General features: G+C 39.0%; 1 protein-coding gene across 1 annotated transcript; it reads left to right on the top strand.

Annotated features, from left to right (window-relative positions):
- The first annotated feature begins 12,393 nt into the window (after nt 1–12,393).
- On the top strand, nt 12,394–13,734 carry LOC141823821 (alkaline/neutral invertase CINV1-like). The gene is made up of 2 exons (XM_074711046.1): nt 12,394–13,065; nt 13,294–13,734. The coding sequence occupies exons 1-2, from the start codon at nt 12,682–12,684 to the stop codon at nt 13,732–13,734; spliced, it is 825 nt and encodes a 274-aa protein (XP_074567147.1). The 5' UTR covers nt 12,394–12,681.
- Nucleotides 13,735–14,567: the final 833 nt, after the last annotated feature.

Here is a 14,567-nt window from a genome sequence, read left to right as displayed (position 1 = left end):
CTCGCGAGCTTGATGTTAGTACTTTAGACATTTGAGTATATTTAGTCAAATGAATTTAAGTTAGATTTTGTTATTGTGTTTGATATGTGTATTTAAGTGTATAAGGACTTAGGAGAACACGCAAGACTATTCGATTGCTCAAGTTTCGATGGAGTACGATGAAGGATGGTATGAGACAACTGAGAGACTAGAAGGACGAGGTGTATTGGAGACAGCCGAACTTGGAGCAGAAGATGCAAGCAAGTGAGATGAATGACATGGAAAGAGAGTCGATGGACTCGGTGCATTCAAGGGATGAGAAGCTTGGAGAAAGAATACACCGATGGAGAGGGAAGGATGCACGATGAGTGAGTAAAGGGTTTAATGCATCCAAGGGACGAGAAACTAAGAAGAAGACTATTTAAGGTAAGCAATGGTAAGCTAAGTTAAGTGAAACTATAATTAGGACAAAGGTTAGACTTAACTTAGGTGGACTCGTTTGTAATCAACTTGAGTCAAAAGTTTCGGATCTCTTCAATTACTTTATTCTCTTAATCTTTTATAATATTCTGTTGTATAAGATGTTTCTCCACCTTCGTTTTGTTATCGAAGAGGAGCAAAGTAGTGGACAATGCTCTATGCATAGACTTTGGACGTAGCAACTTGGGGATTGTGAATTAAATAAATATTGATGTCGTCTTGGTATGCTTGTGCTTGTTTACTTATGTGTTTTCTTTGCTAATGTGTGTGTCCTTGCTAAGAAATTAACAAGAGAAAGATAAACTGATTTAAATTGCAAGTTTGCTATTCACCCCTCCCCCTCTCTGATTTCAAGCTTTCGCGTCACCTCACCCTAACACATGGTATCAGAGCAGAATCGTCAGAAGGACTGATCGTCGATTGAACACCTAGATTAGGAGGTTCGAATAGCTCATGAAGAAATGGCCAGATCAAACCTACATCCACCCAAATTTGAAGGAAAATTTGTGCTATGTAAAAGGAAAATAGATGTCTTTTTCAAAATAGATTTTGATATAATGATTTCTATTAAGTATGATGTTAAGTTACCTAGGGATATAGATGAAGAAGAGCTCAAGAAACACATGTGGATGAAAAAGAAAAGGAGGATTTCATGGTGAATGGTAAGGTCGAATATCATTTGCTTAGTGTTTTGTCCACATAAAAAATAAATAGGATCAAACCATATCAATCAATAAAAGAGTTATAAGAAAAACTAATCAAACTACATGAAGGGACCTCGAAAGCCAAATTGACTAAAGAAGATCTACTAAGGAGTCCGTTCTGTTGGTATAGGGAGCACTAAAATCGAATATATATTTTGATGTTGGCAAAGGTTTAAAGTTAAGTTTTATTTGTGGACTGATGAGCTAATTTAAATGTGTATGTATCACAATAGGGAAGTCTTAGTTGAGGCTAGGCAAGGAAGTTTTGGTCGGAGCGACTAGATAGAAGTCTCAGTAGATCGAGGGCATTGGATAGGAAGCCCTGGGGATCAAGGACACCAGGCAAAAGTCTAGACAGGGTCAAGAGCTAGAAGTTTAACAGTCTTATTTTTGGACTGATGAGCTAATCTAAGTGTACATGTAACACAATAGGGGAGTCTTAGTTGAGGCTAGGCAAGGAAGTTTTGGTCGGAGGAACTAGGCAGAAGTATCAGTAGATTGAGAACATTAGGTAGGAAGCCCTGGGGGTCAAGGACACCAGGCAGAAGTCTAGACAGGGTCAAGGCTGGAAGTCTAGCAGAAATTTCCAATAGTCAAAATCGAGCTGAGCAAAAGTCCAAACAAGTTGGATGGACCAAGGTTTGACACTAGGTAAGCTCTCCTGAGTGGAATAGTGAGGACGCGCTCTCGAAAAGATAGCAATAGGCATCGGTCCAACTTGAGATTTCACGGAAGACCGAAAGTTGAGATCAGACAACTAGAAAGCTGTTATTCATACTATTTGTATATCTGTGTTAACACTATGATGCAGGAAGCAACAAATGAGAGCTGGCCAGAAACAGCGAGATCCGAGTGCCCCGAGTGGTTCCAAGTGCCTTGATAGCCTCGCTTTCAGTTGAATTGGCAAACTTTAGTTGGGCTAGACATGTCAAATTCCAAGCGCTCGGCTGAATTGACAAACTCTAGTTGGGTTGGACATGTTAGATTTTAGGTGTCAGGAAGGTATCATGCACTCGGGAAGGGATAAATCTGATGTGGATAGAGCTTTGACTAGATGCAACCACGCCAGCGGTTTAGGCACCCAGACGAAGTCTAAGCGTCCGGAGGTAGATAGCTTACCAAAAAATCGGATCGAATAAGTCGTGTTGGAGATGCCTGAAAAGGATCTAGGCGCCCAGAATGGCCGATAAAAGAACCTTCGAACAACAATCTCAGGCAACACTTTTGATGCTTCTCTTCTTCCATTCCATTCCAATGCTCTGACATCAAAACTCTGCTACGCTCAAGCCTCAACAACACAACAATGATGTGATGCTGTTACAAGTCAAACGAGCCTAGCATTTGGTAACATGTAGTTTGTTATATTCATAATTGTTTCTTTCTGTATTGACTTATTCTAAGGGTCAGTAAGATTGTTACCAAACCCTATCTTTGGAAAAGAAATGAACCTTCTTCTCTTTCGAGAAGAAGGCTAATAGTGATTGCCCAATAAAAACGGTCAAAGTGAATGCGGGCCTTGGAATAGTAGCCAGAGATTGTGAACCAAGTAAAAAATAAAAATATATTTGAGTGGTTATCTTTATTCTATTTTACTTCCGCTGCACTACTTTATTTTTTAAACAATTTCTAAACGCGTACAAATTGTGCTATTCACTCCCCTCTAACACTTTCTCAACCCAACAATTGGTATCAGAACGAAGTGCTCAAATTAGTGTAACTACTAATTGAACTTGTGGTTTTTTGTTAATTTTTAATTTTTTTCATTCTTATCCAGAATTGGTGCAATCACCTCTTTTGATAAATTTTTTAATTTTTCAAAACTGTTCAAAGTTGGTGCAATACTACTCAAGCAACTTTTTTCTTCGGATAATTTTTTCTTCCCACATTATTAACTCAAGATTAAGTCTTAAAATAATTTTTTTTTGTGTGTATAAGTCACACCAAGAGGGTTACAGCATAGCCCGAAGTCTTCACAAGGAAGAAGAGATCCCGGGTAGAAAGCAGTGGCTCCTTCTGCCCTGTTACGGTCACCAAAGTCAGGAAAAGAAAAGGGTCGGTGGTGGTTTCACGGGGAGAAACAGAGGCGGTGGTTGGGAGAAGCCACAATGCTCGAGGAGAGGCTGGCGCTCTTCACCGGAAGAAAACCCTAAGCCTGAGCAGAGCCGCCGAGCAAAACTCTGATCTGTGCGACAGCAAGATCACGTAGGCGACCGGGAAAAACAGGGGCGGCTGCTGAACTTCTGCCGCGCTCGAGGAAGAGAGGAACAACGCTCGACCATGGATGGCGAAGCTCGCGATTGGGAATCTAGGGGCCGGAGGCGACGCTCGCGATTGGGAATCCAGGGACCGCCGACGAAGCTCGAGAAACAGCGACGCACTCGAGAGACTCCTCGCTGCTACTTGCGCTCGTGAGGGAGGAAGCAGCAGCTAAAGGTTTTTCCTACTTCTCTTGCTGTCGGCGATGGCGATGCTTCCACGGGAAGAAGGAGCTTCGGCGGCGAGCCCGTTGAGGAAGAGGATGCTCGATTTTTCCCTCTATTTCAACCACGCCCTCAAATCGCAATTCACGCGTATTTGAAAAAAATGATAAATCCCAGTCTCATGGACCACCCCCAGGGATTGAGTCCATGAGACTGACTGAGATTTATCAATTCACGCGTATTTGTGAAGCTACAGTAGGTAGGTTAGGGTTTGGTTAAACGGATCAAGCGGTGGAAGTGAGTTGAACCGGTTTGAAATTAGGGTTTACTGTAGCAGTTGAACCAGTTATTGTAGTAAACTAGATCAATTTTGGTTGGCTTGGTTCACTAACCATACTAACTCTAATTTGATCCAAACTAGTTTTGTTTAATTCATCTTCGCAACATGAATCTCCTCATTGCATCCGTTCTACCAAAATCTCTCCTATCATGAGTCAAACCAAGTTGGTTCAATTTGGTTCAAAACTGAATTATTTGGTTCACTAACCAAATGACCTCTGATTTGAATGAAATCAATTTCATTCATTTCGTCTTTGTAAGACGAATTCCATCATTTTATCCGTTGTTCAGTCCAACCAGATTTTATCTCTCTTGTTCTGAGAATCCAATTCTCAAATTCGTTTTAAGTCCTTCGGAGAACTTGTAGTGCGTGTGATTCAATAGGTTCCCGATTATGTTGGTCGTCCATAATTAATCATTAATTACGGAACGATCATGAGTGACACCTAGTAGTACATCATGATCTCCGATTGATAATCAACGATTGCTTTCAGAGCAATTCTAAACCCTTCAGCAGCTCTAATTAAAAGTGTCTTGTTCCTTTCACCGTCTTATACCCGCTTGGTTCAGGACATGGTCTATGTGTCAGTCCCTACTAGGTTGACTACGTCACACCTAGCCCAAGCTGCTTTCTTGTCCTATAGATTCAAGTTACTTGTACATGTGTCCAAGAGTACCGTACTCATGACATGTAATGCTTTAGCCAAAGACTTTTAATAACAATCTTGACAAGCGGCCACAAAGTATACGTCTCTTTTTCCAAAGAGTGGTAAACTCTCTGTGGGTTATTCAAACACCTTCGGGCATTTCGACTTATACCCAATCATCTCAGGTCCACACCTCCCCAGAGATGCTTATTTAAGATGTCAAAGTATAAACCTTCATAACCAAGATGACTTAAATACCGCAAGTCAAAGGAAACTTGTACTTAAGCTACACTGAGATCTTCATTGACATTTATATCGAACCATAAGAAGTCTCAAGGCAGGACACTCCAATGAACTGGTTACCTTTAACCAGCATCCACGTTTAACTCTCAACATCCAATGTCTCCAGCAGTGAGATCGGCTGCTTGGTTAACCAAGGAGTATAAACATGTTAGTCTCGACAGAATTGACGATGTCCTTGTGTTGAGGATCTGTGCGTTTGCTAGAGGGGGGTGAATAACGTTTTTCGATCTTTCTCTACAAAAGTGTTAGCAGAAGCTAAATAAACAAGAAAGAAAGAGATCAATCGCTAACCCATTCGATTTACTTGGTATCCACCTCAACAAGGTGACTAATCCAAGGATCCACGCACACCACACAATCTTTCCACTATGAAACTTCTCCTTTTCAAAGAGCACTTTGAAGGCGGAGAAACCTTTACAAATCGATCTCTTCCTTGTACAAGATTGGAAGTGAAGTTTAGAGGAAGAGGAATCATGTTTACAGTGATTGGAGTTCGTGCAAGAATATAGAAGAATGAATCGTTGCTTCTCCAATCGTCAAACTGCACTTTTATAAGTTTTCTGGCATCAGTCGACTGCTCCTAAGGCCAGTCGACTGATGGGCTTCCAATGGCTCTTTAATCTGCATTTAATTGGCCAGTTGTCACCCAACGGTAACTTATCAGTCGACTGCTCACTCGACCAGTCGACTGCCCAGTCGACTGCTCACTCGATTGATCTTTCTGTGCGCTTCGGTATGCTTCTGGTCAATATCCAGTCGACTGAAACTACAGCCCAGTCGACTGAAACTCTGATCAGTCGACTGAATCACAATTCCAGTCGACTGAAACTCTGATCAGTTGACTGAATCACAATTCCAGTTAACTGACCAAGCTGAAACTCCCCTTTCAGCTTCTTCTTCAACTCTTAGCCTTGACGCAAGCCTTCAAACGCCTTCCACAAGCCTTGTGCCCTTCCTTGCACTAGCTTGAGATGTTTCCCTCAACTTCATCATGCTAAGTCTTCCTTTGCCAAGAGGTCGCGCCTCCGGGACATACCAAAAATACGGATAGTGATACAATTTATTTTATTCTACTTTTTTGTAGTATTTCAATAAATTTAGCTTTGCTTTGTTTATCCTTTAGTTCAGTCTTAATTTAGAGTTCAGTTTTCATTTTTGTTTATTCTTAAACAATGAAATTTCAATAAAATAAAAAAGGAGTCTTTATGTCTCGTTACCGAGGACCTCGTTTCAAAAAAATACGTCGTCTGGGGACTTTACCAGGACTAACTAGTAAAAGACCTAGATCCGGAAGTGATCCTAAAAACCAATTGCGTTCTGGTAAAAGATCGCAATATCGTATTCGTCTAGAAGAAAAACAGAAATTGCGGTTTCATTATGGTTTGACAGAGCGACAATTACTTAAATATGTGCATATCGCTGGAAAAGCTAAAGGGTCAACAGGTCAGGTTTTACTACAATTACTCGAGATGCGTTTGGATAATATCCTTTTCCGATTGGGTATAGCTTCGACGATTCCAGGAGCCAGGCAATTAGTTAACCATAGACATATTTTAGTTAATGGTGGTATAGTGGATATACCAAGTTATCGTTGTAAACCGAGAGATATTATTACTACGAAGGATAAACAAAGATCGAAAGCTCTGATTAAAAATTATATTTCTTTATCCCCCCACGAGGAATTGCCAAAACATTTGACTTTTGACTCATTCCAATATAAAGGAGTAGTAAATCAAATAGTAGATAGTAAATGGATTGGTTTGAAAATAAATGAGTTGTTAGTCGTAGAATATTATTCCCGTCAGACTTGAACCTCACAAAAATAACAAAGAAAAATTCATAGAATTTTGTCTGTTTTCGCCGAAATAAAAATAAATAGATCTAAGGGCCTTGGTCCGAATTTTTATTATTCACCTATCACAAACGGACAAGCGGTAATATTTTTTGCTCTTTCTTTTTCCGATATTTGTATTTTACGTATCACAGTAATGTGATTAGGAATCGAGAATTTATATCAAATAAGGGTCCTCTTGTTGAGATGATGGTATTTGATTTGATAATAGTGAATAGCGAGTCATTCATATTATTGCAGTACAAGTGCGACTGATGAATAGTTCCATAGGAAAAATTCCTTTCAAATCAAATAAAATTTTTTATTTCTCAACAAAAATTTAGCTCATTAGCTATCCCATGGATCTAATACAAATTATTGAATCGTCCCGTGTATTTTTATATTTAAATTGTATGACATGGCATATGCATGTTATGCAAACAAAAAACAAAACTGATTGGCTTAACGAAGTGGAGAAGATTTTTTTATTGTAAGGAAATGCCTTATCGTGTGAAAGTCAAACTAATTGTCATCAAACTCAAAGACTAAGCATCAGCGTGGTGGGAGCAGTTGTGATGCTTATGTGATAGATAGGGAAAGCCAAGATCACTGAATGAGATAAGATGAAAGATCACTATCTTTTTTCGACTACACTCAGACTTTGTTTCAACGACGTCAAGCATTCAGGCCCGATGCGAGATCGATGGACGATTATACGGACGAGATCTGAGTTCTGCCTCTTGCATCTACAATGTTGAATGACGATAGTATGAACTATGAACATGGACCTAGCATGTTTCCTTCTTCATTGAATTCTGATACTGTTGATGATAAAAGTGAAGTTGATTCTTCTACTATACAGTATGATGACTACAATAGTGATAATGATGATCATTGGAGGCAAAGTGAGAGCAACTTGGATTCATTTTTGCCGCAACAAAGTTATGGACCTTCTAGTCATTTGTCAAATTAAACATGGATTCTTGGATCCATAAGGAGAATGATACTCAGAATAGTGAAATCACCTCACAGCCCAACCAAACTGATCATTCAAAAAAGATAGTGAAGGGTGAACTTCAATCAGATTCTAATGGCAATGTGCCACTAAAATATGACTCGCCAAAATATGACTCTGATGAACTGAGTTCTGAGAGTGAAGATGAGATGGAGTATCTAAATTTTTGTGGACATGTGGGATCTAGAAATTTCATAGACACCAACAACAACTCAAGTAAAGGTTTCCTAACAGCACTACCTAGTCATGGAGCACATCTCGTGGATGATACTTTTGCACTTGATGCAAGCAAGGATCAACAAGATAAAAAAAAAACTTGAAGTGGAAAGAGGTTCTAATGACAAGGATATGGATTTTAAAAAAGTCGAATCAAATGTTGAAGTTGTTAGATCCGATGGAATCCATATTTATCTCTACAATGGTACGATAGTCCACTTTGGGCCCACGCCCTCATGGTTTTGTTTTTGAACTTTATCCAAAAGGCTTTGTACCAATGAGATATTTTTCATCTTATAACCCCAGAATCTTTTCCATGTATTTTCAATGTGGGACTTTGATTGCATTCCAACAATCTATCCCTCAAACAAAGGACCACTGGGAGCTCCTCCTTAACGGTCCCAACGGAACCCTTATTGGTACGGGTCCCAATGGATCCGCCCCCTTAACGGTCCCAACGGAAGTGGAAGTCGAAGTCTATCAGACCCTCCACGTCAGCACGGAGTCAATCAAAATGGAGATTCCAGTCGATCGGAAGGCCAAGTCAGCTACGAAGGATAGTGGATCGGCGGTCTACGTGGAGTCGCCCGGAACGAGATTCTAGTCGACCAGAAGGTCTTATAAAAAGACTTCGAACAGAGACTTCTCGACATCAATTCAAATCAATTCACGTCGAGTCGACGACACCCTGAGCGAGTAGCAACATCCGTTCAGCCATCGTAACGCCGGAATCACGCCATAAAGATGATCTTCAAACTCCGGCTTTGGGTAACGATTTCATATTGTTATATTTGTTAATACGATAAAAGGTTTGTTTATCATTGGCTTTGTAAATCATTACAACTTGTTCTCGTAAGGAAACAAGTTTATTAGTGGATTGCCCGTATGTAAACGATCATAGACAAATCGTGGGCCTTGGAGTAGCAGCCTTTGACTGTGAACCAAGTAAAAATAAACCGTGTCACTGTGTGTTTGATTTAATATTTTATTTCCGCTGTATAATATCTGATCTATGAAATAACACGATCGATTTAACAAGTTTTCAAAATTAGGAAAAATCCGCTATAAGCGCTATTCACCCCCCCCCCCCCTCCTCCTCTAGCGCTTATCTGATCCTACAGAACCTGGCTCTGATACCACTGTTAGATCCGATGGAATTCATATATATCTCCACAACTGTACGATATTGTCCACTTTAAACCCATGCCCTTATGGTTTTATTTTTGGGCTTTACCCAAAAGACCTCGTACTAATGAGATATTTTTCATCTTATAACTCCAAGATCTTTTCCATGTATTTTCAACGTGGGACTTTAATTGCATTCCAACAGAAATAAGAAAGGATAGCAGTGCTCTGGTTATAGAAATTGACAAATAAGGTAATTTAGAATTATCTGTTTGTAGCGATCAAAATCAACAATGTGAGAGCATAGTTATTGAGACACAACAAGAGGAATCCAAAATATCTAATGTAGAAATTAATAATGAAGAAAGCAAAGAAGAACTTAACAATATCCACCATGAGAAAGAAGAGGGGATAATTGTAAGAGCTGATGAGAAGTAGGAAATTATCACTTCTAATACCGATGTTGATAACCAAGCAAATAGGTATATAAATATTTTATTGCTGGAAATAGAAGAGTCTCAGACTGTGCCTACAGCACCAAACAAGTATGACTAAGAAAAGCTGCTTGCTCCTGAAGCTCAAGTTTTAGATAATAAAGAGCAAGAAACTTTAGAATTAGCTACTGCTGAAGAAGGATCTGTTGGGATAACAATCAAAGTCTCATATTAAAAATATATGAAAAAATTTTGGGGTTATAAGATGAAAAATATCTCATTGGTACGAGGCCTTTTGGGGAGAGTCAAGGGCATATGCGTGGGCCCAGAAACACATGTGAATATATATGGTATTAGTTGTCCAAGTTCAAAAAGAAGAGAAGCTTGCGGAAATAGTTATTCAGGAAGCAACAAAATGCAGAAATTTAAAAACAATCTGGTTAAACGACACCCTGTTTTTCACATTTGCGGTGACACAATTGCTAAAGTAGTTCTTGCTGTTATCCCTGGTCTGGAAATTTATTACTCGTGCTTCACTAGCAATTTTGGAGAAGGGGCATTGGGATTTTGTGGAGACATGGGTGGAGCAAACAAAACAGGATGCTTTTGTGGCGATGGTGGTTCATTGGTGATAGTCACCGGCCTTGATCTTTCTAATCGATGTATCAAGGGCCTGCCAAAGGTTTTTTTCAGCTATTGTGATGCCATCCCTTTCACATTTGAATATCCGTGGCAATCCGTTAGACCAAATTTTTGTTGATGTTTTCTTTTACGTATTAAGGGATTTCAATGCTTTGCGAAGTTTGGAGGTTGAATAGACTCTTCCCTTCAACCATGTTTATCAGAATGGGAACCTACAGAACCTCTTGCCGATAAGGTTCTTAATGCAATGTGGTTATGCTTGATGGAATACAGACTCACAGATGAAGAAAAGATTGATGAAACGCCTATCTGGTATGTCAAGGATAAGTTGGATTTTGGCCCCCGGGGCATAGGTGAGTTGGTTACAACGCAACAGACTTGCAGAAGAGGGCAAGGATTCGAATCCTGGCGAAGCCAGGCAATACCCTCCTGTGTCGTAATCAACTGCACTTTCTCGATTTACCTCCTCACAGATGGTTGTGGGACCGACCGTGTGGGACCGCTAAGGTGGCGGATCCACCTTTTGCAGAAGAAAAGGATGAGTTGGATTTTGCTTTACGACACAGTGATAATCCGAATGTCAAGGTGTCACCTTTTCTGTTCGTGCCAATGGGAAACTTGCAGTAGCTATAAGTTTTCACTACTGTGACCAACTTAGGACATGCATTATGAGGAAGAATGCACTTGTGATTTCTTATTTGGTATCGGGGAGAACAAACAATGCTCTCACAGCTTGGTTTCATACATCAGAAAATTATTTTATCCAAAAATTAATATTAAAAGATCTTCCTCTTTGGATCACAGGATTTGAAAATTTTTATTATTTTTATTATTGGTAATTTATATATTTTTAATAATTTTATCTTTTATATTTTAGAATTTTGAATCCATTTTCCTTTCTTAACCAGTTAAAATTTTAAGTCTATTTAAGAGAAAATTTTTAGATTAATAATATTTTTAATAGTATTATTTATTTTTTTATTTCCTAATATTCCTGTTTGAATTAACAGATTATAAAAGATTAATTTTCGAAGTTCGTAGTCGATAAACATAATCAATACAATCCATAGAATATTCACTATCCCATCCAACATTATAACCGCATGAATTCTATATAAGATTAACTCGATAAAAGAAAATAAGATATACACAAGAATTTAATTGCATCAAGATATCCATAATAGAAAAGAAATACAAAAGTAAAATAATGGACCTACTTACAGAAGAAAAGTCATTGTCTATAAGCGTCGTCCAAGACATCAAAAATCCTACAAAAGAAGAAGAAAAGAGCAAGGGGCTAGTCTTCAAGAGGAGTTAGGTTGACTAGCGCCATAGTCTCTTCACAAATAGGGAGTGAAGAGATTTATCAGAATATCTAATCCAACGAGGATCATGCCTTATATACGAACTCATTCGTTATTGATCAATTAATGATAACGATACATGTTAATGAGTTCTACATATATGAAACTCACATCTAATAATTCAAATCCTCAATAAATAAAAGTAAGATCACTTAACGATGAGGGTGAGCAAAAGTTTAGTAAACTGAATAATTGATCGAATCGATCAAATTTAAAAATTCAGTTCAGTTATTTCAGAATTTTATTTTTTTTAAATCGATTATATTGGTTAGTTTCGATTTTAAAATTTCGTATTCAATTAAATCAAAATAAAAAAATTAATCGATCAATTTCTAAATAAGTGAACGTATAAATCCTTAATTAATTAGTAAATCTTTTATAATATTTGAAAATTTCTATTAACTTAATTTTTGACTGAATTAATTGATATTTTATCGATTCGATTTATTCAATTTTTATTAAAAAATTCGATCAAACAAATCAATTTATTCAATTTTAATGGATTGTTCTTCTTAATGACATAGATTTATGTCATAAATCTTATGTGAGGCACAGGATAAAAATCTAATAATAAAATTTATTTATTTTCCTTAAAAAACAGTAGCAATGTCTCTTGCCATAATTTTTTAATTTATAAATGTGATAATGCCTCCACGTGGCGTGGTGCCATTCGTCTTCTCCCTGAACTACTGATCCTACCAGTGACCTCAACAACGTCCAACCAACACAGCCGTTGAGAGAAGCAGACAACACACATCAATCGCGTTCCCCATCCACGCACCCCTTTACGATTCCTCCAATCTCTCGCCGCCGCCTTCCTCCGCCCGTCCTCGTCTTCGCTCTTCCCTTCTCTCCACCAGCACCCCGGCGCTCAGATCTCTAGGGTTAATCGCCTCGAACACCCCCCTCCCTCCCTTCCTTTTCCCGCTCCTGTCCTTATCCTTCGCCAGATCCATCTGACTCGACTAGCAAAATTGAGACTTTTCATCTTCCCTTCGTGTTCGATTTCTTCTGTGGACTTTGATGCTTTCTTATTGGCTGATTGGCTCGTCAAAGGAAAACTCAGCTCAACCTTCTCTTTGGAGTTCAAACGAAAAAGGAAAATTCTCTTTTTCCGGTATCGCATTTAAATTCACAACTTTTGGAGGTCCGGTAGGTGACCCGCCCTGACGGGAGAAGAGAATGAATGGATTCAAGGGACCGGGGCTGCGGAAGGTAGGGTCCCATTCATCGCTTTCGGACGCCGACGACCATGACCTCTCCCGGCTGCACGACCGGCATATGCTTAGCCTTGATCGGCAGAGATCATGCGACGAGAGGTCGATGAACGAGCTCTCCATAAGTATCCGAGCGATCGACAGCCATGACAGTGTGTACTCTCCCGGAGGGATGAGGTCTGGATTCAACACGCCGGCGTCGTCGTTCCGGAACCCTTTCGAGCCGCATCCCATTATTGCGGAGGCTTGGGAGGCCCTCAGAAGGTCCATTGTCTACTTCAAAGGGGTGCCTGTCGGGACCATTGCAGCTTTCGATCACGCATCTGAAGAAGTCCTCAATTATGACCAGGTAATCTGTTACTGCTTCATCCCTCTAAAAAGAATGCCTTTATTCTTTTCACCTTTATTTTCGAGCTCCATCCATTTGATGTTGCGGTTTTGTTCTCTCTGTGAATGATGATTCTCTTTTGAGGTTGTTCAATTGCAGTGTTTTTCTAGATAGTTGTTTCGTTGATCTGAGTGATACCTCGAGTGCATTAGTGTACAAGAAAGTTGAGTATATACTTTGTGTGTGTAGGTGTTTGTTCGAGATTTTGTACCAAGTGCGTTGGCTTTTCTAATGAATGGAGAGCCCGACATTGTTAAGAATTTCCTTTTGAAGACTGTCTACCTTCAAGGGTGGGAGAAGAGGATAGATCGTTTCAAGCTTGGGGAGGGTGCAATGCCAGCAAGCTTCAAGGTGTTGCATGATCCTGTTAGGAGAATTGATACTCTAGTGGCAGATTTTGGAGAGAGTGCAATTGGAAGAGTTGCACCTGTTGACTCTGGATTCTGGTGGATTATTCTTCTGCGTGCTTATACAAAATCAACTGGGGATTTAACCCTTGCAGAGTCAGCTGAATGCCAAAAGGGTATAAGACTTATATTAGCTTTATGTCTGTCAGAAGGTTTTGATACATTTCCAACCCTGCTCTGCGCTGATGGTTGTTCAATGATTGATCGAAGAATGGTAAGATAACATGTTTCTTAAACATTATGGTTTTAGCTGCATTAAACAAGAACATATAAGCATTACTAAAAAAATTGAATGTACTAGTTCCTTACATAAATCCATTTGGTTTTGTTTTAGTGATACGTCAACGGCTATCTAAAGTTCCATTAATGTCCTTGACAAAGTGGTTACTCTTTGGTCAGAGGAGAAACAGACTTAAGACTCATTTTACAAGTTCTCAGTGTATTCTTTGCATGTCTAAAAGCTTTGAATTACATGCTCCTGTCTAAAAGTTTGTCATGTTGGCATTTATAAACTTTTTTTAAAAAAAATTTTATTTAATTTTTAACTTTGTCATGGCACTAATGTAAGAGTTTATTCTTGTTCAAACACAAGCAGTTCCTTGTGCTGAACTCACGCTGATACAAAAGTCTAGTCAAGTTTTACTTTATAGAGTTGCTTTGTGCTTAGGATCAAGCTGTGTCTGATGAAAAACCATAATACTTCATCTGGTGTAATGACCTAAATACAAACATGAAATTGAGCTTGTGCACGAATCAGACTGAACTAAAGCTTGATGAAGATCTACTTTATACGATTTATTATGATGCTTTTAAAGCAATCTAGGTCATCTGAAAAGGGTTCATACTAACCAAACAGAAGAAAACATGTTTACATAACCTTAGCTGCAAAGATTTTGTAACATCCTGGAAGTTTAACAAAATGATAGTTTCCCATATAAACTCACTTGTAAATTGAAATGTCAATATGCTCTTGCATCTCCAACATTGTGAGTATTAAAGGATGTGTGCCTTGTACAACTGTTTCTTCAAGCTCTGCCATAAAAGCGCCTTTCTGCC

The sequence above is a fragment of the Curcuma longa genome, chromosome 3 (assembly GCF_044706935.1).
Source record: "Curcuma longa cultivar G26 ecotype Majalengka, Jawa Barat chromosome 3, ITB_CL_G26_1.1, whole genome shotgun sequence".
Classification (NCBI taxonomy): Eukaryota; Viridiplantae; Streptophyta; class Magnoliopsida; order Zingiberales; family Zingiberaceae; genus Curcuma; species Curcuma longa.
This window is presented reverse-complemented; position numbering and strand designations above follow the sequence as displayed.